General features: G+C 33.5%; 1 protein-coding gene across 2 annotated transcripts; it reads left to right on the top strand.

Moving 5' to 3' along the window:
- Positions 1 to 5,775: 5,775 nt before the first annotated feature.
- Positions 5,776 to 10,300, top strand: LOC110103945 (probable monogalactosyldiacylglycerol synthase 3, chloroplastic). 2 transcript variants are annotated; one of them, XM_020832844.2, is made up of 8 exons: positions 5,778 to 6,165; positions 7,459 to 7,631; positions 8,306 to 8,467; positions 8,552 to 8,693; positions 9,032 to 9,256; positions 9,337 to 9,399; positions 9,469 to 9,543; positions 9,755 to 10,300. In XM_020832844.2, the coding sequence occupies exons 1-8, from the start codon at positions 5,884 to 5,886 to the stop codon at positions 10,034 to 10,036; spliced, it is 1,404 nt and encodes a 467-aa protein (XP_020688503.1). In that variant the 5' UTR covers positions 5,778 to 5,883; the 3' UTR covers positions 10,037 to 10,300. The 2 variants fall into 2 exon arrangements, with proteins under 2 accessions (XP_028547721.1, XP_020688503.1); XM_028691888.1 differs by lacking the exon at positions 9,755 to 10,300 and having other exon boundaries at positions 5,776 to 6,165; positions 9,453 to 9,539.
- The last annotated feature ends 4,142 nt before the right edge of the window (positions 10,301 to 14,442 follow it).

Below are 14,442 nucleotides of genomic sequence, written 5' to 3'. Positions count from 1 at the left end.
AAAAAAATCTTCCTCTACTATGAAACCCTCTTCCATTGACCCCTCTGGTTGTGCTTTATTTCCTACCTAGTCTTTTCAAAAATAAGAAGAATTTATAATTAATAAGAGTCATGTGTGATTTGATTAGAAACATTTAACTAATCAGTGGAAGAAAAGTATAATTTACTTTTCAAATGGATACATCCATCGATATTGAACAAGTGCACCTAATTTAACTTCTTTTATTAAGTGTACTAGGAGATGAACCATAATCATGAAGAATGATGTAAAGAATGATTTCTCCATCTTCCATAAAGTCATTACAATATTATTTTTTAACATCTCCAATTCATTTGGAATAATAATCTTTGCACAAATTGATTTCAACAAACGTGATATCTCTACAAGTATGTGTATAACCTCATATAATGGTGCAAATGATCTAAGAGAGATGGGTAGAAGCACTTCAAGGAGCAAATGAATATCATGACTTTTGAGGCCCATGACTTTGCATTCAACTATATTGACACATCAGGAGAAGTTTGATGAATATCCTTCATGCATTTTCAAATTTTGTAAAACTTCACAAAATATTTGTTTGTCTTTCTTTAACATACTGAAAGGCGTTGGCGGCAAAATATAGCTTCTATTTTTAAGAATTTGTGGATGAAGTTCCTTCTTTATTCCAATTTCAACTAAATATTGTCGTGCTTGCAAGTTATCTTTAGATTTGTCTAGGTCAAGCAAATTAGCAATGAAATTATCACATATATTTTTCTCAATATGCATAACATCCAAATTATATAGAAATAAGTTATACTCACAATAAGGTAAGTCAAAGAAAATAGATATCTTCTTCCATCCCTCGGGCACTGGCCATTACGACCTCTTTTCAAACATGGTTTAATAAATCTACTGCACTGGCCATTCAAAATTGCTTGTTTGAATCCATCTAAATCTTTTTGTGCATTCAGTAAAGGCAGATTAATTCAAATGGCACATCTTTATCCATGTTATTTTACTTCTGTTGAATTGGAAATTCTAGACAATCAGTTGGAAACTTATATCATGGATATGCAGTCAGATCCACAGTTCTCATTGTTAAAAGATATTGGACACCTTGCTGAGACAATGATACAAAATAAAAAAGATATTTTATATCCTCTTGTTTTCAGGCTATTAAAACTCGCTTTAGTTTTGCCGGTTGCAACATCAAGAGTAGAAAGAGTATTTTCTGCAATGGCTATCATTGAAACTCAACTGTGAAATAGGATTGGAGATCAGTGGATGAATAATACTTTACTCGCATATATTGAGAAGGAAATATTGGATTGTATTGAAAATGATATAATTGTTAATCTTTTTCAAAATATAAAGAGCAGACGCTATAAATTGTAAGTCTTTTCTATCTTATATTTAGTATTTAATCTTTAAAAAAAAAATTTAAAATTTCCTATGCCGGTCCCAAGCCCGGATGCAAAAAAGTTGAGGGAAATTTTTTTAAAAGAATTTGTGCCCCCTCTAAAAATGTTTCTAGCTCCGCCACTGAATCTACCCGTAAGGAACTACCTAGTATGTAACTTTGCTAGAATCTCAGTACTTCTTTTCCTTTTAGGCACCATTCAAACTTCTTCTATGTTATCAAAATGCTATTTTTGGAGATGAAAAGTATGATTATCTTAAAACCACCATTGATGAATCATATATGCAAATATCTTGCCCTTATATAACTATAGAGATTATGTATCTTCTGCACAATAAGGCAAGCATATCTCCCTTTAGTGCTCCAACAAGATATCATGCCATATGCAACAAAATAGTTTATAGTCCACATTAATGCAGCATGTATATTGAAAGTTTGTTTAGTTGTCATGTCAGAGCATTCAACTCAATATAATTCAACTCTTGAATCAATGGTTCAAGATAAATGTCAAAAGCGTTTTCTAAACTTTTCTCCCCTCGTATAATAGTTTATAGAATGAAAGAATTTTGCTTCATTCCCATCCAAGGTGGCAAGTTATATGAAACTAGAAGTACATGTCAAATACTGTATTTATTACTCATAATCTTAAAAGGATTAAAACCATTTGTTGATAAATCAAATTGAACACTATGCGGATCATCTGCAAAATTAGGGTATCGCAAGTCAAAAGCTTTCCATGCTTCTTCATCAACAGGATGACGTAGTAAGCCATCTTTGTTTTTGTGTGTTGCATGACAAATTATCTCCTCAGCATATTTCTTTATTTTGAATAGTCCTTGAAGTCTAGAATTAATAGAAAATATAATATAATTTTAGCTAACTTCCTATGATTTTTCATACCTACAATACTTCTCTTCTTAGAATCTAACCATCTTGATGCTCCACAAATGTCACAAACATCTTGATTAGATCTATATTTCCAATAAAATATACAATTATTAGGGCATGCATCAATCTTTGTACATCTTGATTACATGTTTGTTTTAATTTGCTCAAGAGAATTTCTTTCATTTGTGGTCAGCGCATAAACTTGTTACTTTTGATAAAATTAGGTAAAGTAGTTTTCACATATATACTAGTTTCACTTTTTATCTCAAAGATTTTTATCTAGAATTATTTACAAATTATCACCTTTGAGCTTAGAATGTATTAAGTTCAAAATAACAAGTTCTAGATAAATTACTAGATATTAATAAAACTAAAAGAATATAGTTTTTACTTATAAATACACAAGAAATTTATTTATCTAATTATTTAGATTTAAGGAATAATTTACATTAATTACTAATTTTGTATTAGAAATTCCTAATCTATTTCCCTTTTTTCTCCTACACATCAAGATTAAGGGAGAAAATACAACTACATTTATGAATATATCCCTCTCATATTTATCTTCATGACATGTATGCATGAAAACAAAATCTAATTAATAAAAAGGAAGCACTAACATAGATATTCATTATATGTTTTTAGTACAAAAAAATAATATTTAAAAAACAATAACAATCCCACTTCTCCTCTCAATTAACTCATCTTCTCCAACCTCACTCTTTCTCATTTCAAACGTTTCTACTCCCTCTTCACTCTTAGTGAATGGCCAACTAAGAACAAATCAAGACCAAAAAAATAATCAAAAATACTCTTTTGTGATGCCTTGGGAAAAGGGTTTTGCACTTGAGAAAACCATTGAATCTCTAAACGAACATATATCACTACTTAAATTGGTACAATCATCTATGCTTTGATAGATAAATTAGGAGATGGGATAATTTCATGCAAATTTACTAGAATGGATCGGAGCGGAGCTATGGCAAGGGGCAACCTCCATGAGCTTAACGAGCGATTGAATTTGTGAATACTCGCCGAACGAAACCTCAGGCAGAAGACTCACCAATCGTCGAATGGATGTGAATGGAGCTTGAGCAGAATGAGATCGAGCACTGCACGTGCGTAGCTAGGGCATGGATACATGCGGACAGCTTGTTGGAGATTTTTATTATCCCTTCAATTTCTAGCAAAATTGGTGCATAAAATGCTCTAAGATAGAATTTAGAAACTAATTTAAATTGCTGCCTTAAATCCAAAAAATTAATAGCGGTTAAAAACGCTTAGAAAAGATATCTACAAGAGCAATTTCAAAAATGTTGTTATCAAGTGCTGCTGAAATCTCACAATTTTGATATTGATAGTTGATTCATTTTGTGTTTATTGAGCTTTAAACAAGTAAGCATTATCAAGCCTTCTTGACCCTATTAATAAATAATTACCTAGAGTATAATAGTGAGCATATATAGTGTGAATCTTCAACCTACCAAATGAACCGATTTAGAAACATATATAGTGAATATTTTTGAGCTATCAAATGAACTTGTTCATGAACAAAAAAGCTCAAAAAATGATTCTTCTTATAAAAAAAAGCTTGTCCATAAATACTTTAAATAAACAATCTAACAAACTTGAATAAATACCTCTTTTTCCTGAACAAATTCATTCTATTCGAAGAGTGTAACATAAAAAATGAAATATATTTTTTATAAAGAAAGAACCATTTATTATAATAAACTAAAAATTATGCGAAAAAATACAAAATAAGGATTTAATCAAGCTTCTAATCGAGCTTATTCAAGAGCTTTAATTGATAATGTTCATGAATATAAGCAAGCCAAACACATAGATGTTCATGTTTGTTTATTTAATTAACGGTCGAGTATTTCAAAAATTGTTCAAACTTATTTGATTGCATAAACAAACGACCATGAACAAGCAGTACTTGTGTTGAACCATGAGTAACTTGTACAAATGCTCGGGTCATTTGCAGCTATATATATCATTGCATAATTTATTACAATAAGATCTTATTTAAATTAAATTTTGAAATCTTTCCAACTTTGATTTCAGTAAACTTATAGTCAAATTGAGTGTCTTGATAAGATTAACCCAACAACATTAAAGGATGTTCAATAAGAGTACAAATGAGCCCTAATCAAGCACTTGAAGACTTGAGAATATTAATTGAATGATTAAATAATCTCCAAATTTCATATGCATATGGTCAAATCGAGTGGCTTGATATCACTAGATTTTGATGCCATTAAGATACTTCAAAGCTAATTGAATGTTATATTATTAAAAAATTCAATATGAGCAGTTCGATGGAGTGTTATATAAATTAACTGAATTTATTAGATTGCTACTCTCAATATACTATAAATAGACAATCATTCTCCATATGAAAAGAACTTATAATTAAGTTTCAAGAGAGATTAAAGATCTAAAGAACTCTAAAGCTCTATTGACATTTAAATTTAATAATCATCGCTAGCCACTGCTATCACTAATTATAGTCATCCGACCACCGAAGTGTTATGAAAGTTTAGCCAAATTTAATAAAATATCACTATAAAAATACTATAAATAAACTTTCATTCTCCACATAAAAGGGGACTTTAGTTTGGAAAGAACTTTGAGATTTGAAGAACTCTAGAACTTTTCTTAACGTTTCAATGTTGATAACTATAATTAGCCACCTATGTTGTCTGACTGCAATAATCCAACCATTACCTCTTAACCGTTGACACATGACCACTCTCTCTCAATCATCACAATCCATTCATTATCATATTACCTTCATCCTCTAACTACAGTCATTAGACTATGAACGCCCGATTATTCTCACCCTGCCACTATCATTCGATCATCATTGCCCAACTATCACCATCTAACTGCTACATCTATAATATTTCTATCGCCATTGATATATTTGTATGTATTTATTTATGTTCATAAGTAATGAACCAAACATAAATAAATAAAAGTAAATGTTAACAAAAACAAGTTAAACATAAAAGAAATAAATAAAAGAACGTAGACTTATTTTTATTTTTTATTGCATACAAATCGCTTACAACGTCTAATTAATTTCTATTAAAATACAAACAAATAAATCCAACTCATTAAATACTTAATACCGCTAGACTTCTGGCTTGAATTAAGCAAGTGGGCCCTGCATGGGACCCATAGATCCAATTGAATCAATGAAAAGGATTGCCAATATATATATATATATATAATTCTTCCTTTTTCGTGCATTATTTATTTATTTATTTTTCATTTTTCATAATGCCATTACACCTAACGAAAGGTCTGCAAGTGGGCCCCACGCTCTAATACAGCACGTCACATTCCCTTATCCGTTAGAAATCTGCCACGTGTCACCAGCTCCAGTAGGTATAGAGAATATACCCCTTAGAAGATTCCGTCCAGCGATGCAAATAACACTAATTATTCTTAATTAAACCGTAAACATTCCCGCATAATTCCCGAATCTTGCACATATTATTAATAACGCCTCATTTCCCTTCCACCTCCGCGAATCTGAGAACCCAGTGACGTCTGTTTGGTGGCCGGAAAGTTCGCCGGCAATGGTGGCTACGAGGAGATCGCTGAGGGAGACGGTACTGATGGCCTACAGTGGGCAACACAAGCGCCGACCATGGCGGTGCTCATATGAGGCCGGCGTTTGGGCGGAGGCGGGCGGGGAGGTGGTCGACGAAGATGAGGAGGGCGCCATGGAGATGTTGCAGATCGGGACTGAGCGCCCCAAGAATGTGCTAATTCTTATGAGCGACACCGGCGGAGGCCATCGCGCTTCTGCTGAGGCCATCCGTGAGGCCTTCCACCTTGAATTCGGTGACGACTATAGGGTATGGGCTTCTCCTTTAGCTTTTTACCGATTTGCTTTTCTGTTCGAGTTATTGAACTTCTTTTGTAGCGAATTATGTGATTCTTTGTTGATTCGAGATACTGAGGTTTTGGATGAGTAATTCTGGAATTACATTTTTTTATTATTATTATTATTTTTTTTTTGTTGGCAAGAACTTTGCTCGATTTTTTTTCGCTTAATTTATTGGCCTAATTAAAAGAAGCTGTGATTTTGTACCCAGATTTGAACTCATGGGTGGTTTTACTGGCTTCTTTTTCATCCCCTGGCGCTTACAACTGATAATTCGTTTCCCCAAGCAAATGGCTTGCTTATTTTTATGGGATCAACGTGGTTCTTCTGATCATTGATATCCTGTACTATTTTGTGTTGCATTGTTTTGTTCATTGTTGTTGTTGCCGGCTAGAATATTCGTGGCTATAAAATACGAAAAACATGTTTTAGCATTGCACAAGTATTCAACACACAAACAGAGGAAAAATAAATGCCATAATTTTTTTACGTGGAAAACCCTCAAGAGAAAAACCATGGGTGTTTGAATAGATTACAAATGTCTGATTTTCCCTTCAAATTGAGGACGGTCAGATTACAATAGTTAACTGTCGGGTTAAAGTCTAGTGATGAACGCAGATCGGATGGAAATTTGGTGATGTTCAGTGGTCAGATGAAAATCTGTCGTCAGTTGGCAGTCTGTCCATAGTCTGGCGACAGCTGGTGGTCGGACGAAAGTCCGGTGATGGTCGGTGGCCAATCAAGATAAGTTTTTGATGATATATCAGTTGTCAGTTATAGAGGTTCATTGCTGCTAAAATCAATTATATTTATTGGCTAACTTGCCATATCAACTATAATATTTTTTATTATTAATTCCATGAGATGAAAATAAAATTTCATAACTTTAATTTGTGTTTAATTAATTTAATAATTAAATCATTAGATAAAATGTTTAAATTCAAATTGTATTTTTTAGAGAAAGTTATCTAAGTTTGCATTCTAAAAAAAAAACTATTTTTTGAACATGGCATAATTGCACTTAATCGTGCAATTTTTTTTCCAAACATTATAAAATTATTAATGTTGTTCGAGGAAGTAGAAACAAGCAAAATAAAAACTATGACAAATGAAGTCTCATTTGTAAAATACTTAGGATGCTTCCTTTGAGAAAGCAAAATGGTTTTTTTAAGCGTGTTTGAATTAGATAAATCTTTATTCATGTTTTATTGTGGTCAGATAATATGAGTTGAGTAGATTCTTGTTGTTTTGGATGAATTATTAGGTATTTGTGAAGGACCTGTGCAAGGAGCATGCAGGTTGGCCATTGAATAACATGGAGAGGTCCTACAAGTTTCTGTTGAGACATAGCCAGCTCTGGAAGGTCGCTTTTCATGGCACTTCACCTCGTTGGGTGCATTCCCTTTATCTTGAAGGCCTGGCTGCCTTCTATGCCAAGTATGTTTTTCTTCCTTAGATTAGTTTAATTAGTAATACAAGGTTGTCTGAATTGTTACTGGTTTGATTTATCAACCAGTTTTTGTTTTTCACTAATAAAATAAAATGTTTCTGGATAAATAATGTTTTTTGCCTAAATTTTTTTATTAAGTATGGTGCTAAACTGACACGACGAAGCACTGAATTACTGTTTAACTTGCACATTTCTTCAATAGTTCTTTCAGGAATACTAGGAAGTTTAATTAGACCAATATGATGATTTTTTTTCCTTGAAGAATTTTCTTCTTAAGGCTTGAAATAGTCGTTCTATATTATTTTCTTGGATGTTTTCCACTGGTAAGGAAATGAAATATGATGCAAATTCCAGTGGAATTTTGCAGGTGCATAAGCACATTATTATAGTATTTTAATGGTTCCTATTTATTATTTAAGTGACTTACCATTTTCCTTTGCCATCTTTTGATAATTTAAAACTAAATGTGGACTACTCCCTAGCTAAAATTTCATTTTATTCAAGCAAGAAAGAAAAATATATGATTAAGCTGTTTCAAGAACTGGTTTTGTACACTAAAGACAAAGAAATCTTCATTTTTATACTTAGTGCCTTTATTAATTTGAAGAGTGGAGGAATAATATTTCATTGTACTATTTATCTTTTGTGTATTAATCTGAAGAACGGTGGAAGCTGGTCTGAGGAAGTACAAGCCAGATATCATTATAAGCGTCCATCCGCTTATGCAGCACATTCCATTATGGGTGCTAAAATGGAAAAGCCATCAGAAGGATATTCTCTTCCTCACTGTCATCACTGACCTAAATTCCTGCCATCGGGCATGGTAAACCTCAGAAAAAATTTTCTTTCTCTTTTCTGATAACTGAACATTGAAGAACTAAGCTATATGTACATGTTTTTGTTCCAGGTTTCATAGCGATGTGAACAGATGCTATTGCCCATCTGTGGAAGTGGCCAATAGAGCCCTACTTGATGGACTTGCTCCTTCTCAAATCAGAGTCTTTGGTTTACCAATTAGGCCTTCCTTCTGCCGTGCAGCACTCGAGAAGGTTCAAGCCTTTCCATCTTTCTATCCCCCTATCTCCAAGCTTCCTTAAGAAATAGTAATAAAATAAGAAATAATAAAATGCAAGCTTATGATCTCGTGTTACATGATAAATAATGCAAGTTTCAAAAGCTGTTTGGTTTAGTAAATGTTGTGTTTAAATGAACTCATGATGTCAGCCCATTTTACATCTCTTCAAATATAACTTAAGTTCTTCCTTGGATTTAACTGGCTAAAAGACTACATGAAATGCATTTTTTACTAGAATTAAATCAAGCAACATCAGAATTTTTCCGAGCACACTCTCAATGAAACAACTCTTACATTTATATGATGAAAAAGGATTCTTTGAGACAAGAGCTGGAGATGGAGCCGTGCCTTCAAGCAGTTCTGTTGATGGGGGGAGGTGAAGGGATGGGTCCAGTAAAGGAGACAGCTGAAGCCCTTGAAGAGGCACTTCATGACAAAGAACTTGATCGCCCAATTGGGCAAGTAGTGATCATCTGCGGTCGTAATATGGCCCTGCATTCTTCATTGCAATCAATTCAATGGAAGATTCCTGTAAAGGTAATAAATCAATAACTTGTATGATTTGATGCAAATTCAATACATAGCAAGGCTTTTTAAGTCATTTTTATTGGATAAAGGTTAGGGGATTCGAAATGCAGCTGGAGAAATGGATGGGAGCTTGTGATTGCATAATAACAAAGGTACAATAACTTCATTTACCTTAAGAACATACTCCTCCATTTATTACTAAAAGATCATTTGGTAGTCAGGCTGGACCAGGCACAATTTCTGAGTCTCTAATTAGGGGACTTCCAATAATCCTCAATGATTTCATCCCTGGACAGGTACTAGTTATACTCAGATTAAGATTTTGTTTGGGACGACTTTCTTTCTGCTTCTTAAAGCAGCTTTTTTGTAAAAAATTAAAATTTTTGAACTGAAAAGCTGCTTTAAGAAGCAGAAAGAAAGGCGTCCCAAACGAAGCCTAAATGGATTGATTTGGATTGTATATGCCAAGTTATTTCCAGCTATTTAATTGATTGTTTCTTACTACAGGAAGTTGGCAATATCCCTTATGTTGTTGACAATGGAGCTGGGGTGTTCTCCAGCAGCCCAAAGGAAGCAGCCAACCAGGTAGCCAGGTGGTTTGGCCATGAGAGAGAGGAACTAAAGAGATTATCACAGAATGCACTGAAATTGGCTCAACCCGATGCAGTCTTTGACATTGTGAGAGACATCCACGAGCTGGTGCATCATCAAAGCCCAGTGTCTCGGCTAACCTATACAGCGAATTCACCTGATCTTTCTCCCACCCTTCTGAGCTACTTGGTCGTCTAGTTTGTCATATTGCTGTTATTCCCATTAATTTGTACAGTATATATGATTAAATATTCTTTGTTAATGGTGTGGGATTTGATTCCTTGTTTCTAACTAGATAGGTTAGTTTGGTTGGACTTTGTTTCAGTCCATGAAGAGGGATTCTTCCTTTTGTGAATTAGTGAAGATCCCTGATTGTATATGCAAGCTTGTAAACTGTTTTTTGTTTAGTTTGAGATGATGATGCATGTTTTAATTCAATTCTCATCTTTAAGCTCTCCTTTATAGCTGCGTTCAGCTAAATTGCTTATTGTTAACATAAATCATCTCTGCTTCATGAGATCGTATTTGCTGCAATTATTTGATTAGTCTCATCTTACTTTTGTTTGCAATTTTTTTTACTTTTTTGTTCTTTGCTGCTCTCTGTAACATATTTGGAGAGAGAGGAATAGTAGAAGATATGGTTTTAACATTCGTACCATCTCAATTGTTTGCCACAAAATTTAAAAAGCAATTCGGCTAAAAATTTCTTAGTGAAAGAAGTTTGAAAAGATTATCCATTTAATCTCTTAGTGTAGGTTGAATGTTTTCTTTTGGGACAACTTTTTTACTGTTTTCTAAAATAGCGCTTCCTAGTAAAAAAATTTCTAATTCAAAAAATTTGTGTACTAGAAAGTTGTTTTAAAAAGCAATAAAAAACATTTCCCAAATGAAGCAAGAATTGAACTGAATATTATGAAACTATAGCATTATTAAAATATGTGAAAAAAAAATGCAAAACAAAACTAGCAACTTATGCAACATTTTTAGATGCAGAAGACGGGCAAAATATGATTAGAATGTGCATAATCTTATTAATGAAATAGAAAATGATTTTTTTTTGGTAGAATTTTGGTCTACTAAGGAAAACAATAATTAAACTATTTATTTTACTAAAAGTTTTATAATGGGCAGTTGTCCACCCTGAACTATTTCTACATCTACCCCTAAGTATTCATCTTGTAGACTAAAATATTTTCGGCGATAGAGAGATAAAGAGCTTAATGTCTTAGCTTTGAATAAAGATCCAACAAACATATAAATAAAATAGAGGTGTGCAATACTCATAAGAGACACTAAGATTTTTATATGAAAAATCCTAAAAAAGGGAAAAATGAAGTCTGGCCCAGTTGAAAAGATTCCACTAGTATTTGTAGTTGATTACAAATGGTCCCATTCCTCGGGGGAAAGGCCTTGGCTCATTGTATCATATAGAGCACATTACATAGTTGGGGTTGGAAAAATCCAATGATAAAGGAGTCATTCTCAAGAGAAAGTTAGCATGTTCATTTGGTTGGCAAGTCGACGGTGGTAGGAGAGACCATAGTCAGCGTACGATAGAGGACAGAGGGACCATAGTTTGTGGGCGACGGTGGTCAAATGGACCATAGTCGGCGGGCGATGGATGTCGGATGGACCGTAGTCAACAGGCAACGGAGCTTAGAGTGACAGTGCTTGATGACCAATATAGGTTAAAGGGACCATAGTCAGCAAGAGACGGTGGTCGGAGGGTTTGTAGTCGATGAGCGACGTTGGTCGGATGGATCGTAGTCAGTGGGCCATGGTGGTCGGAGGGATCATATTCGACGGACGATAATGGTCAGAGGGACCGTACTCTGCTGGTGATGGAGATTTGAGGGACTGTAGTCGGTAGGCGATGGAGGTTGAAGGGATCGTAATGAGCGGGCTACCGTGGTAGGAAGGACCATATTTGGTGGGTGACGGTGGTCGAAGGGACCAGAGTCGACGGGCAACAAAAGTTGGATAGACTATAGCCGGCGAGTGATGGCAGCAAATGATGGAGGTCAGAGGGACCTTAGTCGATGGGCAATGGTGGTCAGAGGGACCATAGTTAGTGGGCTACATTGATCGGATGGACCATCGAAGGGATGGTTGTCGGCGAGCGATGATAGTCGAAGGGAACGTAATCTATGAGGGATGGTAGTTTGAGGGACCATAATTGGCGAACGATAGAGATTGGAGGGACTATAGTCAGCAGTTGGCAGAGGTCGAAGGGACCATAGTCGGTGGGCGACGACGGTCAGAGGGACCATAGTCGGTGGGTGACGATGGTCAGAGGGACTGTAGTTGGCAGGCAACAAATGTCAGACAGACCAAGAAATAAAAAATTAAATATTTGAGATGAAAATAAGGTATTATATTGGTAAAAAGATAGCTTCAAATATCTTTGCAGAAATGTCAAAGTTGGAAGATTGAAGCGTGCCCGCTTTGCTCTTCTAAGAAGTAAAACGCTAAAAGTTGGTAGAGTGGAAATATATACGTTCGAAAGGGAAACCTTTCATTAATTTTCCTATTTAGTAATATTTCCTTGTAATTAAAAAAAAAATCTATTCATCAGTTATAATCTGATATAATAATAATGATAATAATAATAAACAAGGTGATTAACAATGAATCTGCTTAAAAAAAAACTGTGTAAGAAATGTGAATTTATTTATTTTAATCAAAATCAAATTTTGATGTGTTCAAATGAGACCAAAAATATTTATCTTATTTTTTCGATTAAGGTTTGATTTGGGACAGCTTTTTAATGTTTTGGTTTAAGATACCAACCAAATTTTTGTGATGGCAAGCTACTTTCTACAAGAGCTTTTAAAAAACTATTTTTTACACAGCAACTTTACAACAAGCCATAAGGCCTTCTTTGGGACAGTTTTCTTCTGCTTTCTAAAACAGCTTTCAAGTAAAAAAAAATTCTTGAAAGCAGCGAAAAGCAATGGCGCCTAAAAATATTAACATTTTCCTCTGTTTTTATAAGATAAAAAATATGTTTTTTTTTTTAAATAATACATGTCTATATTATATGAGTACAATAGATAAATTTACAAACAAACATAGACTACTGCGGTAGGATAAAATTTTTTATTAAAAAAACAAAATACATGTAAAAATTTATAGAACATTTAATTAATTATTTTATTGCAAGCCTGCCAAAAAAACAATTTTTTCTCATCATATATATCATTAACATTAATTTTTTTTTAATAAAATATATTTTTATGTATACATTTAATATAATTAAATACTTAAATATTACGTAGATCAATATAAAAATTTATATATTTGATGAGTAAATACGTGATTTGTGTGTAAATCCCCCCTTTTTTATCCGATCGCTCCACCTCCATCCACGAGTAATGATTTTGTTGGCTTGGACATATTTATATAACAAAATAATTATTATTAAATATTAATTGATTTAATTTTATATTTAAGGTAAGAAAATGAAACACATCCGTAGGTGGGGGCAAATTATTGCATCCGGTCACGGGACGCGGAGATAGGTCCAGAAATTAATAAAATATTATTTTAAATTAAGAGTGTCAAAAGCACAGGTAAAGCGCATATAAAGCGCAGGTCAAAGCGCATCTAAAGCGCAGGTCAAAGCGCATCTAAAGCGCAGGTCAAAGCGCATCTAAAGCGCAGGTCAAAGCGCATCTAAAGCGCAGGTCAAAGCGCATCTAAAGCGCAGGTCAAAGCGCATCTAAAGCGCAGGTCAAAGCGCATCTAAAGCGCAGGTCAAAGCGCATCTAAAGCGCAGGTCAAAGCGCATCTAAAGCGCAGGTCAAAGCGCATCTAAAGCGCAGGTCAAAGCGCATCTAAACTATAGGTAAAGTGCAGGTGACGTGACAAACTTTTATTGGATATCCGAACCTATTTTCCGCAACCGGTGACCAGATGCAATAATTTGTCGTAGGTGGGAGATGCAGGGATTACATATCAAATAAAAATTGCTCGAATAAAAAATATATAAAACCTATCAATCTATTAAAAAGTTATGGAATTAATCTTTTTTATATTTATAAAAATTTGTAATTAATTAGGATATTTTAAAATTTTATATTAGATTTCACTTATGTTAAGAAAGATAGAGGTAGACCTAAAAAGACTTAGCTAGAAATATTAGAAATGATCAATTTTTATTAGATTTAAACAAAAATTTGACTTTTAACATAACATAATGGAGAAAAAAATTCATATAGCCGACCCCATGTAGTAGGACAAAAGGTTGTTGTTGTTGTTTAAAATTTTACATTAAATCAAGATAATAATATACAAGCACAACGAGCATTTATCCTACTACTCCCAAGACAACCAAAAATGAAATCTAATATTCATTTGTGATAGTTTTCTTAATATTTTTTAAAACTTCTTTTTATTAAAAAAATGTAATAAGAAATGACTTCGAAAAACAATAAGCTATCCCAAAGTCTTAGATTTCGTTTGTGATGGCTTTCTTTAGCTTTTTAAAATAATTTTTTAGTATAAAAATTAAAATTTTTTACTTAAATACTACTTTAAGAAGCAATAAGTCATTCAAAACAAAATCTTAAGATTCGGTTGAATCAATTTTTTATTATTTTATT

The sequence above is a fragment of the Dendrobium catenatum genome, unplaced genomic scaffold (genome assembly GCF_001605985.2).
Source record: "Dendrobium catenatum unplaced genomic scaffold, ASM160598v2 original_scaffold_83099, whole genome shotgun sequence".
Lineage (NCBI taxonomy): Eukaryota > Viridiplantae > Streptophyta > Magnoliopsida > Asparagales > Orchidaceae > Dendrobium > Dendrobium catenatum.
The sequence above is the reverse complement of the archived record's forward strand: the minus strand, read 5'-3'. Positions and strand labels throughout refer to the sequence as shown.

What these genes read in the sequence shown, in the direction of transcription:
- LOC110103945 (XM_020832844.2), top strand. Translation starts at nt 5,884, where the DNA reads ATGGTGGCTACGAGGAGATCGCTGAGGGAGACGGTACTGATGGCCTAC. An exon ending in AATGGAAGATTCCTGTAAAG is followed by an intron (nt 9,257 to 9,336) that starts GTAATAAATCAA and finishes TATTGGATAAAG; the next exon opens with GTTAGGGGATTCGAAATGCA. An exon ending in ATGATTTCATCCCTGGACAG is followed by an intron (nt 9,544 to 9,754) that starts GTACTAGTTATA and finishes TTCTTACTACAG; the next exon opens with GAAGTTGGCAATATCCCTTA.